General features: G+C 38.9%; 1 protein-coding gene across 2 annotated transcripts; it reads left to right on the forward strand.

Moving 5' to 3' along the window:
* Positions 1–22,920, forward strand: pnn (pinin, desmosome associated protein). Of its 2 annotated transcripts, XM_043697809.1 has the most exons (10): positions 1–156; positions 2,293–2,364; positions 2,679–2,747; positions 8,471–8,543; positions 11,126–11,220; positions 11,774–11,849; positions 12,745–12,771; positions 13,638–13,793; positions 13,874–14,012; positions 21,322–22,920. In XM_043697809.1, exons 1-10 carry the CDS (start codon positions 44–46, stop codon positions 22,449–22,451), a joined length of 1,950 nt encoding a protein of 649 aa, XP_043553744.1. In that variant the 5' UTR covers positions 1–43; the 3' UTR covers positions 22,452–22,920. The 2 variants fall into 2 exon arrangements, with proteins under 2 accessions (XP_043553744.1, XP_043553745.1); XM_043697810.1 differs by lacking the exon at positions 12,745–12,771.
* Positions 22,921–24,466: the final 1,546 nt, after the last annotated feature.

Consider the following 24,466-nt stretch of genomic DNA (forward strand, 5'->3'; position numbering starts at 1 on the left):
GGCCTGTTCCCAGAGTGCTGTGCGCACGACGGTGAAAGCAAAGATGGCGGTGGCGGTGAGAAGTTTGCAGGATCAACTGGAGAAAGCGAAGGAAAGTTTGAAGAATGTGGACGAGAACATTCGGAAACTGACTGGCCGAGACCCGAATGACCTCAGGTGACCGCCTTTCAGCCTTTGGCACCTCAGGTTTGGCCGCCATGGCCTCGTGATTTACATCCACAGGGCCGCCAGGTGGCCGGGCCCGGGCTTATCCCCGGCACCCGGGCTTATCCCCGGCAGGGGAGGGATAAGCGTCGAAACGAATCCACGGGAAGGGAGAGTTGGAGGCCGAACCTTGGGCCTGACTCCGGGATTGACTCCAGTGGGCTCCCACACCTTGGTCCATCTGGCCGCTTCCCTCAGGCCCGTTCTTGGGCCTCGCCGCCTCTCGGCAAGCAGGCCCCATGGCCGGCGGAACCGTGGGAATCACCAGCGGAAGAATGTCCCAGCTTTGGGGGAGTCTGGGGGTCATCAATCCCTTTAGTGAACGGAGGAAGTGGCGAGAGCATATCAGTCCAATTCGATGGCCACTGCTCTCAACACATGTTGACGATTGAAACGTGCAGAACGCCCTCCCCCTTGCACACATGCACGGCTGTGAAATACTCCCTTCTGTATTCGCTTTTCGCGGTTACTAACAGATTCCCGCGTTTAAGGACCTCACTCACCCCATCATAGAACCAATTCGCGACGGTTAAAAGAACCTCAGTAATTAAGAGGTGGATTCGTAATTAGTCACATTTCGGGGTAACCAATTGTAAATTGGGGAGTTTCATCATAAATGTTTCTGCTTCTTTGAATACATGGGGACCAAGATAAATGTGGCCAGTGAATGGGATTTTCTGTAGAAATATCGAGTCACTTTCCGCTCTGTACCAAAACACCACTAATAAATTGGTTCTCTTGAATTTAGTGTACTTACTGATGCACTTATTTAATGACACCATGAAGTTTTGAAACATGGTTGCAGAATGATAGAAAGTCAAACTCTTTTGTCGATTGTTTGTCCGAAAGTAGGAACTGGAGGAAACTACTGAATACAAAATAACCGTTTCTTCCCTGTCCCATCCCATTTCCACAACTCGTGTGTTTTCTGAAATAGTACCAGAGGTCAGTGTTGACAAATTTGACATCAGCTCGTTTCTTTAAATATGTTTTTCTCATCTTCAGAGAATTGAAAGGTATCTTTGTGTTAGATCTTTTTAAAATGTTGGATAAGTGCTTTAGGGCACTGTAATCATAATTCAATAAAGCCCAGAGTGATGACTGCAGAGGGTGTTTTTGTGGTTGAGTCAGTAATGATTGTTGATCAATATTTTCATATTGTGGCAGAGTAACTGGAAGGAGTAGGCAAAGTCAATCTCATCAATAACAAAAGCACAAAGATTTTAGTACCAAAAGTATATCAAGGTTCAGCCTAACTAAAAGTTTATTAAGATACATTGCAAAAAACTAAACAGTCATTTTTGGGAGGGGAGGGAAATACTAGGTTGCTTTCTTGCCAGTATTTGGCTCAAGCCATCTGACTTCTGTAATTTTAATGGGTGGATGGTAAGACGCCAAGATGATCATGAGGCTTACCAATTGAATGTATGTTGACATTCAAATTAAGGTTAACCTCATCATTTGAGATTATGTTGGGTGGCATTACGTTTAGAGTTGTGCAAGAGTTTGGGGAAGTCATATTGGAACTGATCAGGCAGAAGTGGGTAGAAATCTCATTGAATTCATGGTATTAAAGGCTATAGGAATAAAAAGCAAGAAAGGAGAAAATAAGTTTATTGTGACATAGTGGTAGAGAAAGCTTAAATGGTCAACTGTATTGAAAATCTTAGACTCAAAGGGATGATTTCATTGAAGTCATTGGTGATCATGAACAGGATTGACTGCAATCTGAAGGGATGAGTGATAAGTCAAATGATAAGAGGAAAACTCCTTTCAGTTGTTTCCCTATTTGCCATTTCATCATTTATGTTCAAAGGGGTTTTGCAGTGGATTGTTGGTAGAGTTTGCCATTACTTTTGTTTAATATGACGGTATGCATCTTTTTGCTAAATCTTTGTTTCCTCATCAAAAGTCAAGTGGTGTCTTTAGAGCTATTGCATTCCCTTCTGTGGGTGAAGATCATAGATATTATTTACAAGTTCCAAAGGTCTTTCTCACTTCCAGAATATTTTCTTAGTTTATTCTATACAAAATCCCCTATTGGGTAGACTTTAGCACTTGTTAATTGAAATTTACTTTTAAATACAGGCCCGGCCAAGCTAGGCGGCTATCCATCGCAGGTCCTGGTGGAGGTAGGGGACGTGGCCTTGGATTACTGAGGTAAGATTGAAATTCTTTACCTGTTTCCTTACCTGCCTTCACGTTTTCATTGGTAGAATGGAATCTTATGCTATGTTGTATATTCTAAAGTTAAAAAATTTGCATTTTGTTTTATAAATGTCCAAAGTAAGATTTCTGTTTAGAATGTGATTTTGTTTGATCTTATTGGCATGTATTTAGCTTTAGTTTGCAATTTAACGTGTACTAGGAATGCTGTGAAGTTTTAATTTGTGATGCGTTTTTTTAAAGAAGAAAATTTAAAAATAAAAGAACTTGCTGCAAATAACTCTACTGTTATTTTCTTACTTAAATAGACGTGGACTCTCTGACAGCGGAGGAGGTCCCCCAGCTAAACAGAGAGATTTAGATGGGGCACTCAGCAGGTATGTTATCTTTTATCATAAACCCTTCCAGTGTGACATTCGACTTTGTGCAGTCCTCTGCAAGAATTATACAGTCAAAACAACTGCTTATTACACTGACTTGAGAGTTAATGTTTTGGATATATTTAATTTTGAATGAGTATTCTGTCCAAAAATAAAGTAGAGATGCAGAGGTGAATTCTTGCTTAGTAAATTCAAATAAGTAGCCCTTCTGTATTGTACCATATCTAGGCTTGGCAAAAAGAGTAACCTGAATTTCATTATTAATTTCCACAGAAGAATCCTTATGACATCTTTTCAAAATATAGTAAAATTAATCTACCAAAGAATCCACAAAATTTGGGCAAGTGGTTAATGGCATCATTATTCAGTCATTCTTGAGACAAGTATGTGTGTTTTTAATGTGTTTTCCCAGTTTCTTCTCCAATATATTTGGTAACATAATTGAAGTATACAACACAAAAGGAAGTCATCAATCTCTATCCAACCTAATTCCAGTTTCTAGTCCTCAGTCCATTCACTGAACAGATGTGGGTGGCATTGGCTGGGCAGCATTCATTGCCCATCCCTAATTATCCAAAGGACAGTTAAGAGTCAGCCACATTGCGGTGGGTCTGAAATCACTTATAGGCCATACCAGGTAAGGATTACAGTCTCCTTCTCTCAAGAATATTAGTGAACCAAGTGGTTTTTCCTGACAAATTGACAATGGTTTCATGGTGGTCTTTGGACCACTGCAGATTTTTATTAAATTCAAATCCTACTATCTACTGCGGTGGGATTCAAACCTGTTTCCTGGGTTAGCAGTCTAGCAATTAATATCGTTTGACCATCGCTTCCCTCTAAACTATTAAAGTGCCCATTATGCTTTCTTAATCATATTTTCTACATGCTTTGCTACCTCCAGGGATTTGTCAGCGTGTACATCAAGGCCCCATTGTTCCTCTATCTTAATCTAACCCTTGTTTTTTTTTCCTTCGTTGATGGCTGTAATAGCAATTCTATTAAGCAAATGTCAAAATTATCTTGGGCTTCTCACATTTCGAATCCTTCACACTTGTTAAACACTCTTATAAGACTGCTTTGACTAACTTGATGAAGTTAAGTTTGTAACTTAATTTGTAAAATTAATAAGCATGAGGAGGCAGTTGCATAATGTCACTACTAGAGACACTACTAGAGATTAGAGACACCCTCCTCATTCCTGAAGAAGGGCTTATGCCCGAAACGTCTATTCTCCTTCTCCTTTGATGCTGCCTGACCTGCTGCGCTTTTCCAGCAACACATTTTTAAGCTTTGATCCCCAGCATCTGCAGTCCTCACTTTCTCCTATGTCACTACTAGTAGTCCAGCATGCGGACACAGGTTCAGTCCCACTATATCAATTTCAATTAAATAATCTAATTAATAAAATTAAAATATAAAGTCACTTTCAGTGTTGGTGATATGAATCTTTTAAATCAATTGTTATAAAAACAGATTTGGTTTATGAATGTCCTTCAGGAATTGTCCTGCTAATCCTACCTGGTCTGGCCTCCGTGTAATTCCAGATCCACAGTGTTTGATTCTGAAAAATTCAAGCAAGTCATATGATTCAGCTAGTTAAGAAAGGGCAGTAAATGCTGCTTTTCCACTGCGTCCCACATCACATGAAAGTAATTTTTAAGACTTGCTTGAACAATTCATTGAATTGTTTAGAGCTTTTAGGCATATAATATTGCAAGATCCAGAATGGAATTTTGAGTCAAATTTGCAATAAATGGGGTAAGCATTAAGTACAAGTCCCTGACCTGTACTCAAAAGTAACCTTTGGAGTAAAGGAGTCTCCATGGTAATCACATTACTGTCATAGTATGGGTACCTAGTAAAGTAATGTGACTAATGATACACAATGGCACATCACATTCCTTCCTGCAAGTGTCCATGCTGAATGTAGATGATCAAAAAGATACCTAGAAAATAGGAGCATAGTATGTGTACTCTATTCCACTACTCAATGTGAGCATGGTTGATCATCTGACTAAGTACAGTGTTCCTGCTTTTGCCCGACATCCTTTGAAGCTTTTAGTCTGAAGAATTATATCTTCTCTTGAAAACCTGGTGTTTGGGCCTCAGCTGTTTCTGTGGCAGAGAATTCCACCTCTCCGCCTCCCCCTCCCCACCACCAATCTATTGCCATTCAAATAATCTGCTTTTTTTGTTTTTGCTACCAAAAACCTTGCATTAACTACATTATGCTTCATCTGCCATGCGTTTGCCTACTCACTGAATTTGTCCAAATCAAACTAAAATTATCTAACAATGAAAAAAGTATGTTGTTGAGGAAGCTTTTGAGCTCGAAGGCATTTCCTGGGATCTGCATTGCACTGAAGGTTGCCTAATCAGCGACTGTATTGAAATTCTATAATTGTCGCTCCTAATACCATTGAATCTTTTTAATTAGGATAAATTTATGTTCATTGAAAACCCTGTATTTTTAATGTATATGTATTTTTGTATGGACTTTTATAAAAATCTATCCACAACCTGATTTCAGTTGATTATCTATATTGGACCTTTCTACATACATTTTAGATTAGATTCTGTATTTATTTTTTAAAAATTGATACAAACTTCACCAACTTGATATCACATTGCCAACCCCAGGTTTCCTTTGTACAATAATTTATCTATCTTAAACACTTCAAAAGGCAGTTAAATCAATTAAACATTGCAAGATTTGAGTGTACATAGGCCAGAACTGCCGAAGGCTTGTATACTTCCTCAAAGACAATCATGAACTAATTGTGATTTTATAGCAGATGACAGATTTCTGGTCACTTTTGCTAGTGCAAACACTATTTCTAGGTTTTTTAAAGTTAGTTTAAAATTCCAAACTGACATTATGGGATTGAACTTATCATCTATGAAATATAAATTTGTCTTTGGATGGTATGTGTAGAACCTCAGGAAATGGGGGACATATTTAGTGAGTACTTTGCATCCGTGTTTACTGTGGAGAAAGATAAAGCTAGAGAACTTGGGGAAATAAATAGCAACACCTTGAAAGTCCATATTACAAAGGTGGTGGTGCTGGACATCTAAATGTGTAGAGGTGAATAAATCCTGAGGACCTGATCAGGTATACCCTAGAGAAGTGATTGCTGGGCCCTTTGATATATTTGTATCATCGATAGCCGCAGGTGAGGTTCAGGAAGATTGAAGGTCGGCTAACATAGTGCCACTATTTAAGAAAGGTGATCAGGAAAAGCCAGGGAACTATAAACCGGTGAGTCTGACATCAGGGCAAGTTATCGGAGGAGATCCTGGGACAAGAATTGCACATGTTTGGAAAGGCAAGGGCTGATAGTCTTCATGATACTCGTGTGGGAAATTATCTGTCTAATTTGATTTGAGTTTTTTTGAAGAAGTAGTGAATAGGTTTGAGGGCAGAGCGATGGATGTGATCTATATGGACTTCAGTAAGGCTTTTGACAAGGTTCCTCGTGGCAGACTGGTTAGCAAGGATATATTGCATGGAATACATGAGAACTAGCCATTTGGATGCAGAACTGGCTCGAAGATAGAAGACAGATGGTGGTGGAGGGTTGCTTTTCGTACCGGAGGCCTGTGATCAGTGATGTGCCACGAGGATCAGTGTTGGGTCCACTGCTTTTTGTCATTTGTGTAAATGATTTGGATGTGAACATATGACTTATGACTAGTAAGCTTGCAGATTGCACCTAAATTGGTAGAGTAGTGGACAGCTAAGAAGGTGACCTCCGAATATATCGGGACCATGATCAGATGGGTTGAGGAGTGGCAGATGGAATTTAAATTAGATAAATATGAGGTGCTGCCTTTTGGAAAGGCAAATGAGGGCAGGACGTCTGCACCTTAATGGTAAGGACCTAAGGGGTGTTGTTGAACAAAGTGCAGGTTTGTAGTTCCTTGAAAGTAGAGTCGCAGGTAGACAGGATAGTGAAGGTGGTGTTCGGCATGCTTGCCTTTATTGGTCAGTACATTGAGTATAGGAGTTGGGATGTCATGGTGCCGCTGTACATGGCATTGATTAGGCCACTTTTGGAATACTGCTTTCAATTTTGATCCCTCGGCTACAGGAAGGATGTTGTGAAACTTGAAAGGGTTCAGAAAAAATTAATAAGAATGTTGCCAGGGTTGGAGAGGCTGAATAAGCTGGGACTATTTTCCCTGGAGCGTCAGAGGCTGAGGGTTGACCTTCTAGAGGTTTATAAAATTGTGAGGGGCATGGGTATGGTAAATAGCCAATGTCTTTTCCCCAGGGTAGCAGTCCAAAACTAGAGGCCATAGGGGAAAAATATACAAGGGACCTAAGGAGCAACTTTTCACACATCGGTTGGTGTCTGCATGGAACAAGGAGATGAGTGAGGCTGGTACAATGACAACACTTAAAAGGCATCTGGGTTTGTACCGATATAGGCTAAGGGCTGCCAAATGGGATTAGATACATTGGGATGTCTGGTCAATGTGGACTATTAAACATGTTTTCTGTACCAGCCTTATCCTTTTCTGTTTTCTCACCCCAAACCACCACTACCACTATTTTAAGGACTCCCCAGGAACAGTAGCAAATTTTCCCCCCAAGAATATTGATTCCCTTCCAATTTAGATGTAGGTCATTTCTACCCTGAAGAGACCACAAAAGTGTGAAACCTTGCCCCCTTCATCAGCTCCTCAGCTACGCATTCATCTGCAATATCCTCCTTGGCTTGAGCGGATCTAAAAGCAGTTTTTTTTTCCTTCCCAAAGGGCACAATTTAGCATGTCTGTAGACCCTTTTGGGGAAAAGTATCTTCACTTTGAGGTCTATTTGGGTAGAGCCAAGCTATTTTTCGAAGAGCCTTTACGAATTATAGTTGACCCAAAATGTCCTTTTTTCAAAAAACCAGTTGGTCCTGAGATCAAGGATTCCCGACTTGTATGTCTTCCTGAATATTGCACCTCCAAATTCAATATTCCCACACTTAATATTACCCTTCAGTCAACTGCATCCAAGGTGTGAAGTTACTCTACATACCACAAAATACTTGGAACTGCATTCCTGATGAAGGGCTTCTGCCCAAAATGTCGATTCTCCTGCTCTTTGGATGCTACCTGACTTGCTGTGCTTTTCTAGCACCACTCTAATCTTGACTCTGATCTCCAATACCGACAATCCTCGCTTTCGTCTTGGAACTACCTTCAGCGATTTAAGTTCGATACACTAATGCTAAAATCTGTATTTTTAATTAGTGATCTCTCACTTGTACAATCTTCTGAAATTCTCAGCTATGTAATCAGCATGCAGACTTGCATCTGCTCTTACCAAATCAGGCCTACCATGCCCACATCATATGAACAAACAAAATCAGCAACAAGATTTGGAATTGTTTCCAAAAGAACAGCTAATCATCACTGGAAATGTGCAACATTCAACAAGAATCAGACCTTTTTTTTCCGCTAGAAAATAAAAATAATTATTTCATCCCACTGTGCCTCTTGATGATCAAATCATACTTGGGGAGCTGTGGGTGCTTCATATTTGTAGTCTGATTATAATAGAAACATGTCGACAGAAGTCAAAGTTGAGTATTTAGATTTTAGTGCAGGGTGCAAACAAATGCACTATGTAGAAGTGATAATGTTTTTGCTGCATGCAAATTAAGAGTCAAGTGCATGAATAAATTATATTTCAAAATCCAATTGGTGCTCTCTTTTAATAGGCTGGGAGATCGTCGATCTAGGAGAGAGTCACGTCAAGACAGCGACGCAGAGGATGATGAAGATACAAAAAAAGTATTGCTTAATTGCAAAATAAAACTTCTGCTCATTATTGATTCAGTTGATAGATAATTTGTACCTTTTTATTCATTCATTGAATGTGGAAAGTGGCAAGGATTTATTTCTCATTCCTCACAACCCTGGAGGAGATGTGGTGAGTTCGCTTCTTGAACCACTGCAGTTCCTCGGGGCATGGGGATTGACACCCACAGTGCTGTTGGGGAGTTCCAGACATCTGACCGAGTGACAATTAGAAGTGACGATATACTTCCAAGTGGGGATAGTGTAGGATCTGGGCTGGAACTTGCAAATGATTATGTTCCTAAGCATCTGCTTGCCTTTCTCGTTCAAAGTTTTCCAAATCCTTATCCACTGTGACCCCATTTCATGTCTTGAAAATGATCAAGCCCTCCTTGATGAGAATAGACATCTAATGATGTGGGAAATTGGGGCAGAGCACTGACAGCCATATCTGCCTTAGAGCTCGTTCCAACAACAAATACAGCCCTGTAAACCCTGCAGACAACTCCTAACCTACATCTGTAAGCTTCTCAAAATTGAGGGAATTGTAATACTGATTAGTTGAGCAATAGCTTAACACTATGTATGATGCTGAGAGTATGACTGAAGACATCATCACCATCCCAAGGTGAATCTTGTCCTAAGGGATGGATGCCAGTCAATCAGGTTGCTTTCTCCTGGATAATGTTGTTCTGCGTGAATATTGTTGTAACTATACCTCTCCATTTGAGTGGTGAAAATGTTATGTTTGTGGTTCTTGAACTTTAGAATTCTATAAAGAACAAAATCCCAGACATAGCAATTGGCTGAACCACAAACTTACTAAATCCTTTAAATGCTCCTAAATCCCTGATATGATACCTTTCAGATAGTCTGAATGACACAGCATCTTGATCTGATTCACCTTATTTTAAGTCCCTCCGCTCTTCCTGAAAGCTCCATCACCATGACTTGTTAGGGGAAAAAGCTTTGAAATAAAATCTCACACTTCAACCCAAACCTTACTTAATTTGGTGATGGTTATGCCATTGAATGTAAAGGGGCAATGTCTAGATTCTCTTGTTGTGCTGGTCAATGATCATCTTCTTGTGTAGCCTGATTGTTGCTTACCACTTAACAACCCAAGCTATCATGTTATCCTGACCAGTTGTCTCTCACTGCATGAGTCGCAAATGGTGCTGTCCAGTATACTGTGTAATCAATAGTGAATACCCTACTTCTGACCTTATGATGGACTTGTATGGTAATTGGTGTAACTGAAAATGTTTGGGTTCAGGACATTACCTTGATAACCTCCTGCAAGAATCTCCTGGAAGTGAGTTGATTGACTTCCAACTACCATAACCCACCTTCCTTCGTACTAGCTAGACTCCAGCCAGTGGAGGATTTTTCCCCACTAACTATTGTGTTTTTAGCATTCCTTGTTGTCAGACTTGGTTGAATGTGGCTTTAAGGACTGTCACTTTCACATCACCCCTGAAGTTCTGCTCCTCTTCTGTGCTTGGATGAATATTGTAACTAGGTTAGCTACTGAGTGGTACTGACAATGCAAAATGAAGATTATTGAGCAGCTTACTGCTGGACTTGTCAGCAATATGATGTCTTTCTTGACTCAGCCAGTTCAGTCAATGCAGGTGATAACCAGTCACGTTTGGTGATAGACCTTTGAATCCCTCTGCTTCAAGTTGGTTGGATTGGTAGATATGAATTAGCAGGAGATTTCCTTGCTAATATTTGACTTGCGGCCATAAGATTGTGGCAGCTGGCGTGAATGTTGAGGACTACCATGCCAACCTGTTCTTGATTCTATCCCACTGTTGCAGTCCTGGAGGGGTCTTTCATGCCCCTGGAACAAGACATCCCTGGGATGCGTTGATGATGTCTTAGACATTGCCATAATTATGGAAACATATTGTAGACAATGTCAGGCTATTCCGTCATTAGACTGTTGTGCATCTCTCTCAATTTGATACAAAAGGGAGGACTTTACAGGTTTGCTGTTATGGTGATCCCTAAGGCAGAAATTGTGCTCTGTCTCAATTTTCCCCTGTCTTTCTCAGGTCAACTTTACACGATCACCGTTTATCAGATCTCACAGAGGGAACCACGAATCAGGCTATTCCCAGATCTTTGTAAAATTCAGTACAAACATAACAATATTAACTCCAAAGTTGCTTTGGTAGACTTGGGCTAGACAGGAGCTTTGCAAGCAAGTAGATTTTGGATGTCAGTGAAGAAATGTATTTTTAAAAAATGAAAGAACAATGGATGCTTGAATTCCAAAAGAAAAATAAAATTGCTGGAGAAACTCAGCGAGTCTGGCAGCATCTGTGGAGAGAAAGAAAACTTAACATTTTGGTCCTAGTGACCCATCTTCAGAACTGATTCTACAATCTGTTCTGAAGAGTTCTGGTAGGTTCCACTAAAATGCTGCCATAGTTGAACTGCCTACTGGCAATCAGAGTACAGGGTCTATTGCTATAGAAGTGTCTCCAGTGACTTGGCTTTTCCCATTAAAAAGATAGTGACAAATGTTTGCTGAAGTGAAATTATTAATTTCAGTCTGTTCTTTATAGCCAGCGTTGCAGTCTTCTGTTGTTGCTACCTCCAAAGAAAGAACACGCCGAGACCTTATTCAAGATCAAACAATGGATGAAAAGGGCAAAGAAAGGTATCTCTACTTCACAGTATAGTCGTCAAAAATTAACCCCTTTTGGAACTTATTACGAAAAAGACTTCGCACATTTTCTAGACGATACTTGGTTTCAACTTCTGTTTCTATTGATGTATAGAGTATGTACAAGGAGGATAAATAGCACTCCAGTCTTGGACCAGTGTAATTTACTAGTCTGCACCGGTGTAAACTAAAGCTACAAATTGTATGTAATCTGATTTTTTTTTTTTGGTGTGCGCGCAAAAGTAACCAAGCGGTTTTACTTGGCTATGAGCACTTAATTCAAAGCTGAACTGGAAGTGGTTTGAGCAGTTGTTGTTAACGCATTTTGTTTTTTAAGAATAACTATTTACTGCTAACTCAAATGTTGTTAGTCAGAAGTCCTACTGCTAGAGGAGTATTTAATGGTTAAAAACTCTACAACCCCAGGAATAAATTGTAATATCATCATACTTGATGAATTTATTTTGCAGTATATTCTTGACAAGTTTTTGGTCCAATTCCAAAGCAACAAGTACAAAGTGTCTAATTGCTGTCTTCTACTTAATAGGAATCGGCGGATGTTTGGCCTGTTGATGGGTACACTGCAAAAATTCAAACAGGAATCTAATGTTGCAACTGAGAGGGTATATTTTTCTTTGTATTTGCTCTTCACTTTCTGGATTTTGCATCGAGAATTTGGGTCCTGATTATTACAGTACAACAACGGTATCTGAAAATATTTCAGATAAATCAAAATAGAGTGCAACAGATGTCATTATGGATCAGTTTCTACCTCAAAAATGCATGTACACAATCTTTGTAACTTTTTAAATTATGGCAAACTCGAATGTGTCTCAAATTTTGTTCCAATCCCATGCAGTATTCTGTCTCCAGGCAGAAGAAAACTGCGATTATTATATTTGCTGTGATTTAGTGAGGATCAGGGTTATTATTTACCACGAACAGTAGATCTGGACCAGTTCAGAATGACATGCTGTATTAGTTAAATGCAACATTAATGAAGAGCATCTATTTCCATGTTCACTTTACAGTAATTTTTAATGAAATGCTGAGCCGCAGTTTAAATTTGAATCAGAGGTGTAATGTACATATTTTAACTGTGCTGAGTGGCTCTAAATGATGCCATGTGAATAATTATTTGGATTTTGCCAGTCAGGAAGTGCTCCCCATAGGGAGAGATTTAATGACAAATAATGATTCAGATCCTGAAGACTTACAAAATATTCTCGCTTGTTAAAACTAATCATTGTATCACTTGGTGATGAATTTGAACATGGCCCAAGGATGATAGGACAAAGTGCTGACTCGCTCTTTTCTGGTCCCCCAGATCCATTCATAAAATGTTGACTTCAATTTCTGTTGAACTGTGCTAATGATTTCAGTGGTGTTTCTCAACGATTAAAACAAACTAAATATTTGATAGTGTGCTGAATAACTGTCATGCCAAAAAATGTTCCTTTGTCCAGTGGTGATTCTTGGGCTCACTTTAAGCACTTCAATTAGTGTATTGTTTCTTAGATTGCAGCTCGTTGTCCAAGGCGACATGTAAGTTTACTTAAAAATTATTCTGTACGGCTGTATAATCCGTAACTTCATTACTTTGGTGATCTCTGAAGATTTTGGTTGATTCTTCAGAAATCCTATTGATTCAAACGTTTTTGTATCATTCTACAGTGTACCAATCTGTGCTATTTAAGTTCAGTACAAATTGTGCATCGCATTGAACCTAAAGGCTTTGTAAGAGGATGTTACTTACCTATGAAATATATATGCACACATGCAATGCTAGTATGTTGAATAAGTTGTCGGCATACTTAAGCATTGATGCAACCGAAAGATGTGTGTTTGCCTCTGGTGCCCTTGAATAATGTCTGTCTTAATGGCAGTTCGACCACACTTGACCGTGAAGATTGACTGCATAGTTCATTCTACTTAAATGTACAAATTTGGTGATTTCATGGTTATTACTTGCATTTAAGATATGTTAACAAAACCTTTGCAGTATTTAACAGTTTTCTGTGCTATTATCAGAGTAAGTTGAGAGAAAGCTAGACATGAAATTCTGGTGATAATATGAATGGCAAGATGCAGCTGGCATAAAATTACTCTTCTGAATTAAATTTATTTTGATGTGGACGTGCTGGTGTTGGACTGGGGTGGGCAAAGTCAGAAGTCACGTGACACCAGGTTATAGTCCAGCAGGTTTATTTGAAATCACAAGCTTTTGGATCGCTGCTCCATTGACTAAGGAGCAGTGCTCAGAATGCTTGTGATTTAAAATAAACCTCTTAGGCTAAGCATGGTGTCATGTAACTTATGATTTCTTGTTTTAAATTCTCAGATATGAACATTGTAGAGTTGAGGTTGAAAATTCTTGAGTTTTGATGCTTTTTTTTTTCCCTTACCAACAGCAAAAAAGACGTCAGGAAATAGAGCAGAAACTTGAAGTGCAAGCTGAAGAAGAACGTAAACAAGTAGAAAATGAAAGGAGAGAATTATTTGAGGAGCGTCGTGCTAAACAAACTGAGCTAAGACTTCTAGAACAAAAAGTGGAACTGGCCCAGTTGGTAGGAATTTGTTGTCTGCATAGGAAATTGGTGAATTTTGCATTCGCTTGATCTTTAATGTTTCTTCCTTTTTCAAACAGCAAGATGTATGGAATGAACATAATTTAAAAATAATCAAGTACATCAGAACCAAGACAAAGCCTCATTTATTTTATATACCTGGTAAACATTGTCCAGCTACTCAAAAACTTTTGGATGAATCCCAAAGGAAGATGAATGGTAAGTGTTTTTACAGTAGAATTGCAGATAATGCCTTACCTGAAGCCAGTTTAAATCATGTCATTTCAGAAATGTAGCTTGCTAAACAAAATAAAAATTTGAGTTGTGATCATTTTTTTCCGGTATGTCACTGGTTCATGTATAGAAACAGGATTTGCAGAATGGCCAGTGTACAGTTATTCTAAAGAAAGAGACTAGCAAGTGGATGATATGGATTGCTGTGTTTTATAAAAACAAGTTATTAAGATGCAAGGCCAAGTGTGACCCAAGTGCAGGCACCCTTTTTGAAAATCTTATAATGTAAGAGACAGGTGCTGAGTGTAAGATCAAAATATAATGTGATGGGTATAAGATATTTGCAGTTCAGAAGTTGTAAAGGGATAGCTGTTTATTGACTAATAACTAGAGAATGATTGTGTTTGAAAGGGAGAAAAGAGCTTTTTGTGGCCTCAAGGTGAAAGGGATTGTCTTGAGGTGACATTTCTTTTGTCCCCCATTTGGAGTGTGCTAGTAGGGCTGCCAAAATATTGGAACAGTATTAAATCTAGACAGATTTGGGCCTTGCACAATTTCATTACTAAGATATATAGTGTGTGTAAAGAAATGTTTGTGTTAAAGACCAAATCAAGTTTAAGAGCAGCAAGTCCAGAGGACAATTTAAGGGCATTATCTTGTGTTTCAGAAGTCTCAACTTGAATTCTTGGTAGCTCAGCAATTGGTTTTCTGTCAAGAATCTGATTTTTTTTTAATGTCTGTATTTAGAAATTCTGTTTTTAATAGAAAACAACCTATTAAAATCATTATTGTTTATTCAAATGAGAATGAAATGGAATATACGGAGGACAGACTGCAGAGAGAAAAATTCGTTAAACCCCTGAACATTGGATGTTAATGATGATATGAGGGGAGCTCAGATTGTTCACATGGTTGAGAATGCAAAGTTAGAATATTCTTTAAAGGAATGAAGGTATGGATACAAGTAAGAGTTAGCATGCAAGTACAGTGAACTGCTTGGAAGCAAATTGGCATAATGATCTTTAATGGAAGAAATATCTAAAGAAAGATATGCTTGCTTTGCAGGCAGTGCATCAAATATAGAATGAGAAGATTGCCCAATGCTGAGGGGTTGAGTTAATTGGGTCTGCATTCTGAATTTTTTTGAAAAACTGTCTTATTGAAAAATTTAAGATGCTGAAGGAATCTACGACTTTGACACTGAGGTTGTTTCTGCTGGCTGGGTAATCTGGAACTAGGTAGACCACTTTTGGCCAAGAAATCAGCCATTAAAGATTGAGATGAGGGGAAGCAACCTTCACTGAGGGGGGCTGGTGAACTTATGGATTTCTCTACTCCTAGAGGGTTATGAGTGCTCCATTGTTGAGTATATTCAAAACTGAGGTAATCAAGTGTTTTGATCTTGGGGAATTAAAGGATATCAGTAAGTGGCAGAAAAGTGGATTTGAGTTAAATGTGTATTATGGATCAATGGTGCTGGATCTGGTTTCCAGCATCTGCAGTCATTGTTTTTACCTAAATGTGTATTATGTTCATTTTAAATAGTGGATCAGGCTTGAACAGCTGATTGGTCTACTTCTGTTCCTATCTCTTATGCAGTTATGAGTCTGCAACTTTGTTTTTAAAAAAAAAAAAGTCAGTCCAAGTTTCAAGTATTAATCTTAAAAAAAAAAACAAAAAAAAATTCCGGCAGTTCTTTTTTTAACTAACAAATTGGGTCAGTTTTGTTCTCTTTTTGAATAGGTTTAGCAATGAATGACTATGATACTGAATAAAAATTAGTCGAATTGTGATTCATTCACCGCTCCGGTTTGAACTTATTTGCACCAGCAGGCCATTTGTAACAAATGATGTCCAACTGAGATGGACCAAACCAATCTTGTTTTTTATTTCAAGATAAAGGTAGTGCAAGGCTGATTTTTTGCAAGGTGTTACTTTGGGTTACTAAAACTGATGTGCCAATGTGTGCACACATCCTATTCTCATACTGTGCAACCAAATACACTTTATATTTGCCCAACATTCTGAGGCAGTCAAGCAAGTTTCCATTCAAAGGGTCCTTCAAACATCACCCATCCAACACATTTGTGTCCTCTTCCTCCCCCCCCGCCCAATAAACAGATTATGTTCTATAAATGAAAATGTCTTTTTATAGCCTTACAAGAGATTGCGTTAAATTCATGTGGCCCTGGAAAAGCACAGCAGGTCAGGCAGCATCTGAGGAGCGGGAGGATCGACATTTTGGGCATAACTCTTCATCACGAAATGTTCTACTCCTCGGATGCTGCCTGGTTTGTGATTTTCTATTGCCACACATTTCAACTCTGATCCCCAGCATCTGCAGTCCCCATTTTCTCCTGCATTAAATTGATAGCTACCATGTTTTCATGGTAAGTTCCAAAGGTGACCAGTTCAGTTGAGAGAATTCCTGGCATCTAAGCAGTCTTTCAGAAATATTCTATCATGATCAGAGGTTCATTTAAACAGAAACAGTATATTCATATAAAATCCAGGCAGTATTTTGGAGCACTCTTTAACATATGTGGTTTTAGAAGCAATTTGAAGGAACATCAGAGTCAGAATGTGTAATGCTGATTTGGGGGATTAATTTCAGGAGTGATAATCTTAGTTTTAAAGAGAGACCTGAGGCAATAGAACTTTTTTTACCCAGAACACAAAGCTAAGAGGACATTTGATAGTCTGTTTAAAATATGAAAACGTTTTTGGTGGTTTGACAGGGAAACTCTTGTCTGAATCAGTCACAAGTGGTTTCCGAGTTAAATGCTAAAGGATAACTGTTAGAAAGGTTTCATACAGTACTTTTGCAACCTTGAGATATCCCACAAGAAAGCATTTTGGAAGTGCAATCATGAAGTAGGGAAACACTGAATCCAGTACATACACTGCAAGATCCCACAGATAAATGACAAATCATCAGATAATCTTCTGTCGTGGTGACAGTTGAAAGAAAAATGTTGGCCATAACACATTTGCAAAATACCCAGAATGTTTTACCCCTACCTGACACGTCTGGCCAGTCCGCAATTAAAAGATGAAATCTCAAACTTTGACACTCATTGCTGTATTGAACAGTAGACATTGTTTGTTTAAATTTTATGGAGTGACCCATGTTGCTAGGAGTGTTAATGAGCCCAAAGATTATAAAAATTGTCCAGAGGCTTGTTTAGCATAGAATGTAGTTGAAGTTGCAGGTATTGGATTTGAGTTTTGATGGTTCAAGCAGAGAGTGGCCTTAACACAGCAATCTGAACCTCAAAGCTGTTACCTTCGTTCTGTTAGAGATTTCTTTGGTACTATTCACTATTGAGCACTCTTTAACATTTACTGGTAGATTTTCTAAGCACTTCAAGAGCAGTTGGTTTTGAATAATCCTTGTTCAAATAACTTGTTTTGAACTATGCACTGTTTTATCATTTTATTTCTGTGTAAACATTAAGAGCTATATATATGAATTGATTCCTTTTAAGAATTTCTATGATTAGCAACTGAGGAGAAATTCCTTTATTTCCATCCAAGTGGGCGATCACTTATCTGTACCTCCACGTTCTCAGAATTCCAACACAGTAGGAATCCTTTCTCTCAGCAACTACACTATCAGCCCCTTCTCAATCTAAAGTTTCAATGAAATCTCTTGTCATTTTTTTAACTCTAAAGAGTGTAGGTCCATCTTACTGAATCTTTCCTCATAACACAACATGCTTTTTTCACATTTATAATCCATTGACCAATTTTTATGCATGCTCACTTAACTATTGCCAGTTTCTAAGATTTTGTTGATTGAGCATCAGAGACTGAAGGGTGACCATTAGAAGTTTATAAAATCATGAGGTGCATGGATATTGTGAACAGCTAAGATCTTTTTCCCAAGGTTGGGCATCCAAAACTAGAGGGCATAGGTTTAATGTAAGAAGGTGGGGGGATGATTTAAAGGGAACCTATTGGGCAGTTTTTTCCACAGAGGGCGATGCATATATGGAATGAACTGCCAGAGGAAGTGGAGGAGGCTGGTACAATTAGTGTTTAAAAGGCATCTAGATGTGTAAGTGAATAGGAAGGGTTTCGAATGATCAGGGCTAAATGCTGGCAAATAGGACTAGATTAATCTAGGATATCTGGTCAGCATGGACAAGTTGGAATGAAGGGTTTGTTTCCATGCTGTATGGTTCTACGACTCTATCTGGGCTAGCTCTGATCTATGCAGCTCGTCAATCTTATGTTTAAACCATCCCAAAATCCTGAGCCACAGGTGGAGACAAAAGGAGGTGCACCATGGAATGCATCTTTGAGAGTTACGAAATGGCTCCTTAGAAGTTTGCCACAGCTTTGCTACTGACTAGCTTTTACCTTATTTTTCCACTGCACATTAATGAAAGTGTCTTTGTAATTTTGAATAAAAGCAATTACTAAGATAACACTTACTTCAGACCCCAATTTCTCACTCAAACTGGATGTGAAGTTCAGTCGTGTCCTGTTCATTTTTATCTAGCGGATCCTTTTGCTATGAGGTCATTACTTAATTGTGTCTCATTGCAGATTACTAAATCTAAAGTAACCTATTCCATGATTGTTTCTAAAATGTATTGTTCTCAGAAACTGGCCTGAATACACTCAGTGAATGCACTCATCCTCAAAGCTACATTTGCTGATTCAATTCATTCAAACTCTATGAAAATTAAAATCATGATTATTTTCGTTAGCCAATGACTTTCCTTTTTTAATGTTTGGATATTCTGAGCCAAGATCATTTCTCACTTTGAATTGATCTCCTCCTTTGCTTATAGTGCTACATATCTCCTTTTCTTCCTCTCCTGATTTATTCAGGTCCCAACCATGTTCACTTTGCAACTTTGTCTGGCTATTGCATCACACTTGGTATTTCTATTTTTGCAACCAAATCATCTGTCTGGTCATAAAGAGCCTTTAGTTCTGTCCCTTTATCAATTTTCTTTATTCCGATCTTATTTGCTGTGGCAGCCTTATGTTTATGTTCTGCCCATTCCTGTAAGAATTAGTCTTGTTAGCTACATTGGTAGCCTGTGCTATTGTCTTGTCTTTATCTGTCTAAAGTTTCTAAATCTTCTCTCCTTGAAACCATTTGCATCCCCTCCCTAAACATTGTGGTTTTAAACTGCACGCTTAGTATCTAATTTGCCAGGCAAAAGTGATTCCTGATGAAGGGCTTTTGCCCGAAACGTCGATTTTTCCTGCTCCTCAGATGCTGCCTGACCTGCTGTCCAGCACCACTCTAATCTAGAATCTAATTTGCCACGCTTACGATTCTTCCATGCCAAGTTTTAAACCACACATTCATCTGTTGTTTCGTTTTTACTGTCCGTTTACTTGTGGCTTGAGTAATGATTCAGGAATTTCTACCTTTTGTACTTCAATCCTGAAACACTCTGCAGAAAGTCTACCTTAATCCTCCCAATGGTCAGTGATAATAATTGGTTCCGTTCCCTTTCTCTCCATGGTACCAGGCAAGCAGCAGTTTTCTGGACTTTGTCATTCTAATGTAGAGAACGTGGTGTTTCCTACCAATACACTGCCCTCTCCAAAAAAAACACCATCATTACTACCCTCCCCAAAACCCCTTGAATGGCCACTGCATCATGATGCTGTGGTCAATTTGCTCAACCTTCCTGCAGTGTTTGCTCCTCTTCACAAGCTGCATGCATATCAAACCTGTTGAATGATTTGAAAGGGCTGAATCTCACCTTCAGTCCCTCTAGAAGCCTATACCTACTACTTCGGTTTAGAAAGGACAAAAGTTTTTGTATGTCCTTGGTTAGCCTGATAACTTTCAATCTAAACCTCAATGTTGGACTTGACTTTTTGGTAAGGCAGGACCAATAATTGTCATATTTAGCCTCATGGATGCTATTGTAGTCACCGCTGCTTATGTAAATCTACAATTTTTTTTTAGTTCAGTTTCATAAATTGCCCTGAGACTTGAATATGCAGTACTTAGGTTCTAAGGCTGTTGGCATATTTACTAGGTTACCACATCTTTCCCCACAGTTATACAGTAACTTTAAATAAGAGTATTGCTAAAATAAAATTGCTGTATCATTTTAAAGTGCTGAGTGAGACTCCTGGGAGACCTTGGCTGTATATTTAACATTGTCTAGTTGATTGAATTTTGTATTTGTTGTAACAAATGGATTCAAAAGTTCCAGAACAATCTATTTCTACACCTCAGTGTTTCAAGGTTTCATTTCACACTGTTTGGTGCAAATCTTAATATTCATCTCGTTATGCACAGCCTGTTACAAGGAAGTAGTGAAAATATTTCTAAAAATTATCAGGGGAGTACAGGACTTTGTATTGAAGAGTCAAACCCTAATTTTTTTTTAAGCGCCCTATTCTTAATTCCTCAGTCTAATGTTTGTGACTGACTGACAGATTTTAACTAGTTTTATGCATAGGGTATTGCAAGTTTAATGACTTAATTAGGTAACTATTGACTAATTTGATAGTAATTCTTCTTCTACTGCAGTCATCTTTAGTAGCACAAATTTTAGTTCCTTAAGTGTATATTAATACTTTAAAGATGCAATGTATCCATGGTTCAATACTGAATCTTTCAAGTTCCAGTCCTATTCCCTCACTGAGGACATATTTTTATTCAATGAGATGCAAAATGAAATCTGACCACTTGAAACAGTTTCTCTTACTCAATTTAGAATGCCTCTCTTTCTTTGACTTAAAATGATAGTTCTTTCTCTTAAAAAAAGATTTAACCCATTCATATTTGATTTTGTTTTGGAGCAAACAGTGATTTCAGAATGACAAGCTATAAATAAAGTGCTGGAAGGTCTGGTATCATGGGGAGTTACAGGAACTGTTTATTCCTGTCAGGCAGTTCTTCAGATGTTGTTTGCAAAATTATTGCAGGTTTTCATAATGCACTGGAAATAAATGTGTAGAAAGGATATGTTTTCATTTTTGGAAGGTGTGCAGTGCATGTCCTGTTTCCCTTCCCCCTTCGCTGTTTGTATTTATAATCTGTTTTCTACAACCATGTTACCCCTATAAATATCTAATTGTTTAAGAAGCAAGAAAACTAGCTGATCTTTGTAATGGACATCTCTCGTAGTCAAGCTAGGAATATGGCCTATAACATGGATATCAATTTGAACAGAATCTAATTAATATGATCTTTTATCATCTCTTATGTTCCCTGCACCACCACTATGATTTATTTCTTTTTGATATGGTGCTACATTATATTTAAGTTTTTTGTATGCAAGTTTGTTTATTTTTGAATCTTCAGGTATTTTTGAACACAGGCGTCTGGAGTTTGCAGATCAAATTAACAGAATGGAAGTTAGACCTAGACGTCAGTCACTGAAGGAAAAAGAACAGCGAGAGGTGCAGAAGGAAGAGCAACAAAACGAGGAACAGGAGGGTAAGGTGGCTCACCATGAAGAGGTGGAGGATTTGGGTAACCAGAATAATGATGTAGAAATGGAGGCAGCAGAAGAGGAAGTTGAAGTAGTTGCAGTTAAAAGTGTAGAGAAACAGCAGGACAAGGAGCAAGAAGTGGAGGCTGAGGAGGAGGAGGTAGAGGAGGGGGAAAACAACAGCCAGCCAGAGAGTATGCCTGTTGATGATAAGGAAGTAAGCCAAAATGTAGAGAATGATCAGGATATGGTGGAGGAAGTAGATGAGTGTAGGGAGGAGAGAGTAGAAGAGGTTTCTAAGGAACCTGAGCCTGTGCCTGAGCCAGAACCTGAGTTGGAGCCAGAACCTGAACCCAAGCCAGTACCTGAGTTGAAATACAAACTGGAATCCGAACCCAAGCCTGAACCTGAGCTTGAATGTTCGGTTGGGAATGAGCCAGCACAAAGTCCTGTAAACACTCAGCCAGTGGATTTACAAGTGGAACCAGTTAGGGTGTCACCAAGGAAAAGCACAAGTAGGAGCAAGAGTAGTAGCAGGAGTAAAAGCAGAGGTCGTGAGAAGACCAAGAGTAAAAGTCGCAGTCGGAGTAGCAGTAGCACCAGCTCGAGTAGTAGTTCAAGTACCAGTAGCAGTGGCAGTAGCTCGAGCAGTGGTAGCAGCAGTAGAAGCAGTTCCAGCACTAGCAGTAGCAGTGGCAGTAGTAGCAGAGATAGCAGCAGTAGCACTAGCAGCAGTAGTGAGAGTCGAAGTAGAAGTCGTAGTCGGGGTCACAGCAGGGACAGAAAGCGGAGGAGGAGCTCAGATCGAAAGCGTAGAGTTACTTCAAATGCAGACAAAGATCGTAAGTCATCAAAACCCAGTAGCAAAGACTTAAAAGGATCCAGGGAAAAAGGGTCACGGTTAGATAGGAAGAGATCTATAACAGAAAGTCATTCAGGCAAAAGATCTTCACGGACTGAAAGAGATCATAAATTGGACAGGAAAGACAAAAAACACTAATTCACAGGAGACTGAAAAAGAAAGAATGACTTTAGGAAGGCTATGTACAATGTACCTGATAAAAGGAGGGATGTTTTCTTTCAGCTGGAGGATAAAGCCGCCTTAAGTCTTGCTTGCTGTTTAGTACTTTTATTTGAAAACCATGAGACTTAAAATTGCCATTAGACCCTGTACTTTTACAATGTTTTGTATGCACATGTTTCTCTGATTATAATTAAAGAGTATTTCTCAAGATGGCGTTGTATGGAAATATTGTACTAAACTTCATAGAAGGGCTAGCCTTCCCCTCTTTTCAGTGTTTTTAAATCTGTTGTATTCGACCAATGATGCAGTTCTGTACAGTTGCAATTCCAGGGGGAAAAGATGTCATCTGAACATTGTTAATTCTTAGCGTAAAGATGGTTGTCTTTGAATATGTACTATACAGTTCCTTTATGTAGAATTAAATGTACATTTTAAAGAGTGAAAACTGTTTGTCTTTCTATTAAAATGTTTCTACAGAATTTGTGATATATTGAAAGTCCTTGACTCATGAAACAAAGAAATCGCTCCTAAACAATAAACTTGCAAAGTTAGTAGTCTGAGAGATTTAAATACCACCATTTCAACAGTTGAGTGCATAATTGCATATAGCCAGGAAGATCCCAAATTTGGTTTGAACTCAGTTGCTTAATCTTGGTTGGGATAATTAATCTTCAGTGTCCTATGACTGGAGAGAGGAAAAATTAGTTGGTGTTGCCCTCTTAATCACCCTTCTATGATAGTGTTTATATATGCACATCTTTAGGGTACACTTGCTTTTCGGCATTTAACTGATTTGGATGTGAACTAGGTTTGGTTAGTAAGTTTGCAGATAACACCAAAATTGGAGGTGTACTGGACAGCTAAGAAGGTTATCTCCAAGTACAGCATGATCTTAATTAGATGGGCCACTGGGCTGAGGAGTAGCAGGTGGCATTTAATTTGGATAAATGTGCGATGCTGCATTTTGGAAAGACAAATCAGGACAGGACTTTTACATTTAATGGTAAAGAGCTGGGGAGTGCAAGTTCATAATTCCTTTTAAGTGAAATCGCAGGTAGATAGGATAGTGAAAAAGGTTGTTGCAAGGTTTGTAGCTCAGGTTGAGGTTTAGAGTGTAGGTTTGCTCGCTGAGCTGTAGGTTTGATATCTAGACGTTTCATTACCTGGCTAGGTAACATCAGTGGCAATCTCCAAGTAAAGCGAAGTTGTTGTCTCCAACTTTCTATTTATATGTTTGGCCTGGGTGGGGAACCTGGGGTTTGTGGTGATGTCATTACCTGTTTGTTTTCTGAGGGGTTGATAGATGGTGTCTAGGTCTGTGTGTTTGTTTATGGTGTTGTGGTTACCATACATCAAAAGTCTCAGAAATGACAGCCAAACTACTAAGATCCCTCGGAATCCTAGTAGCACACAAACCCACCAACACACTCAAACAAAAACTAACAAACTTAAAAGACCCAGTACAACCTATGGACAAAACCAACGTCATCTACAAAATTCCATGCAAGGACTGCCACAAACACTATGTAGGACAAACAGGAAGAAAGTTAGCCACCAGGATACATGAACACCAGCTAGCCACAAAAAGACACTACCCTCTCTCCCTTGTAGCCCTACACACAGAGGAAAAAACCCACCATTTCGACTGGGACAACACATCTATCCTGGGACAGGCTAAGCAAAGACATGCTAGAGAATTCCTAGAGACCTGGCACTCCAACCACAATGCCATAAACAAACACACAGATCTAGACACCATCTATCAACCCCTCAGAAAACAAACAGGAAATGACATCACCACAAACCCCAGGAACCCCATTCAGGAGAAAGATATAAATAGAAAGCAGGAGACATCAGCTTCGCTTCACTTGGAGGTCGCCACTGATGTTACCTAGCCAGGTAATGAAACGTCTGGATATCAAACCTACACCCTAAAGTGAAAAAGGTGTTTGGTAAGCTTGCCTTTTAGTGGTTAGTGCATTGAGTATAGA

The sequence above is a fragment of the Chiloscyllium plagiosum genome, chromosome 10, assembly GCF_004010195.1.
Source record: "Chiloscyllium plagiosum isolate BGI_BamShark_2017 chromosome 10, ASM401019v2, whole genome shotgun sequence".
Lineage (NCBI taxonomy): Eukaryota > Metazoa > Chordata > Chondrichthyes > Orectolobiformes > Hemiscylliidae > Chiloscyllium > Chiloscyllium plagiosum.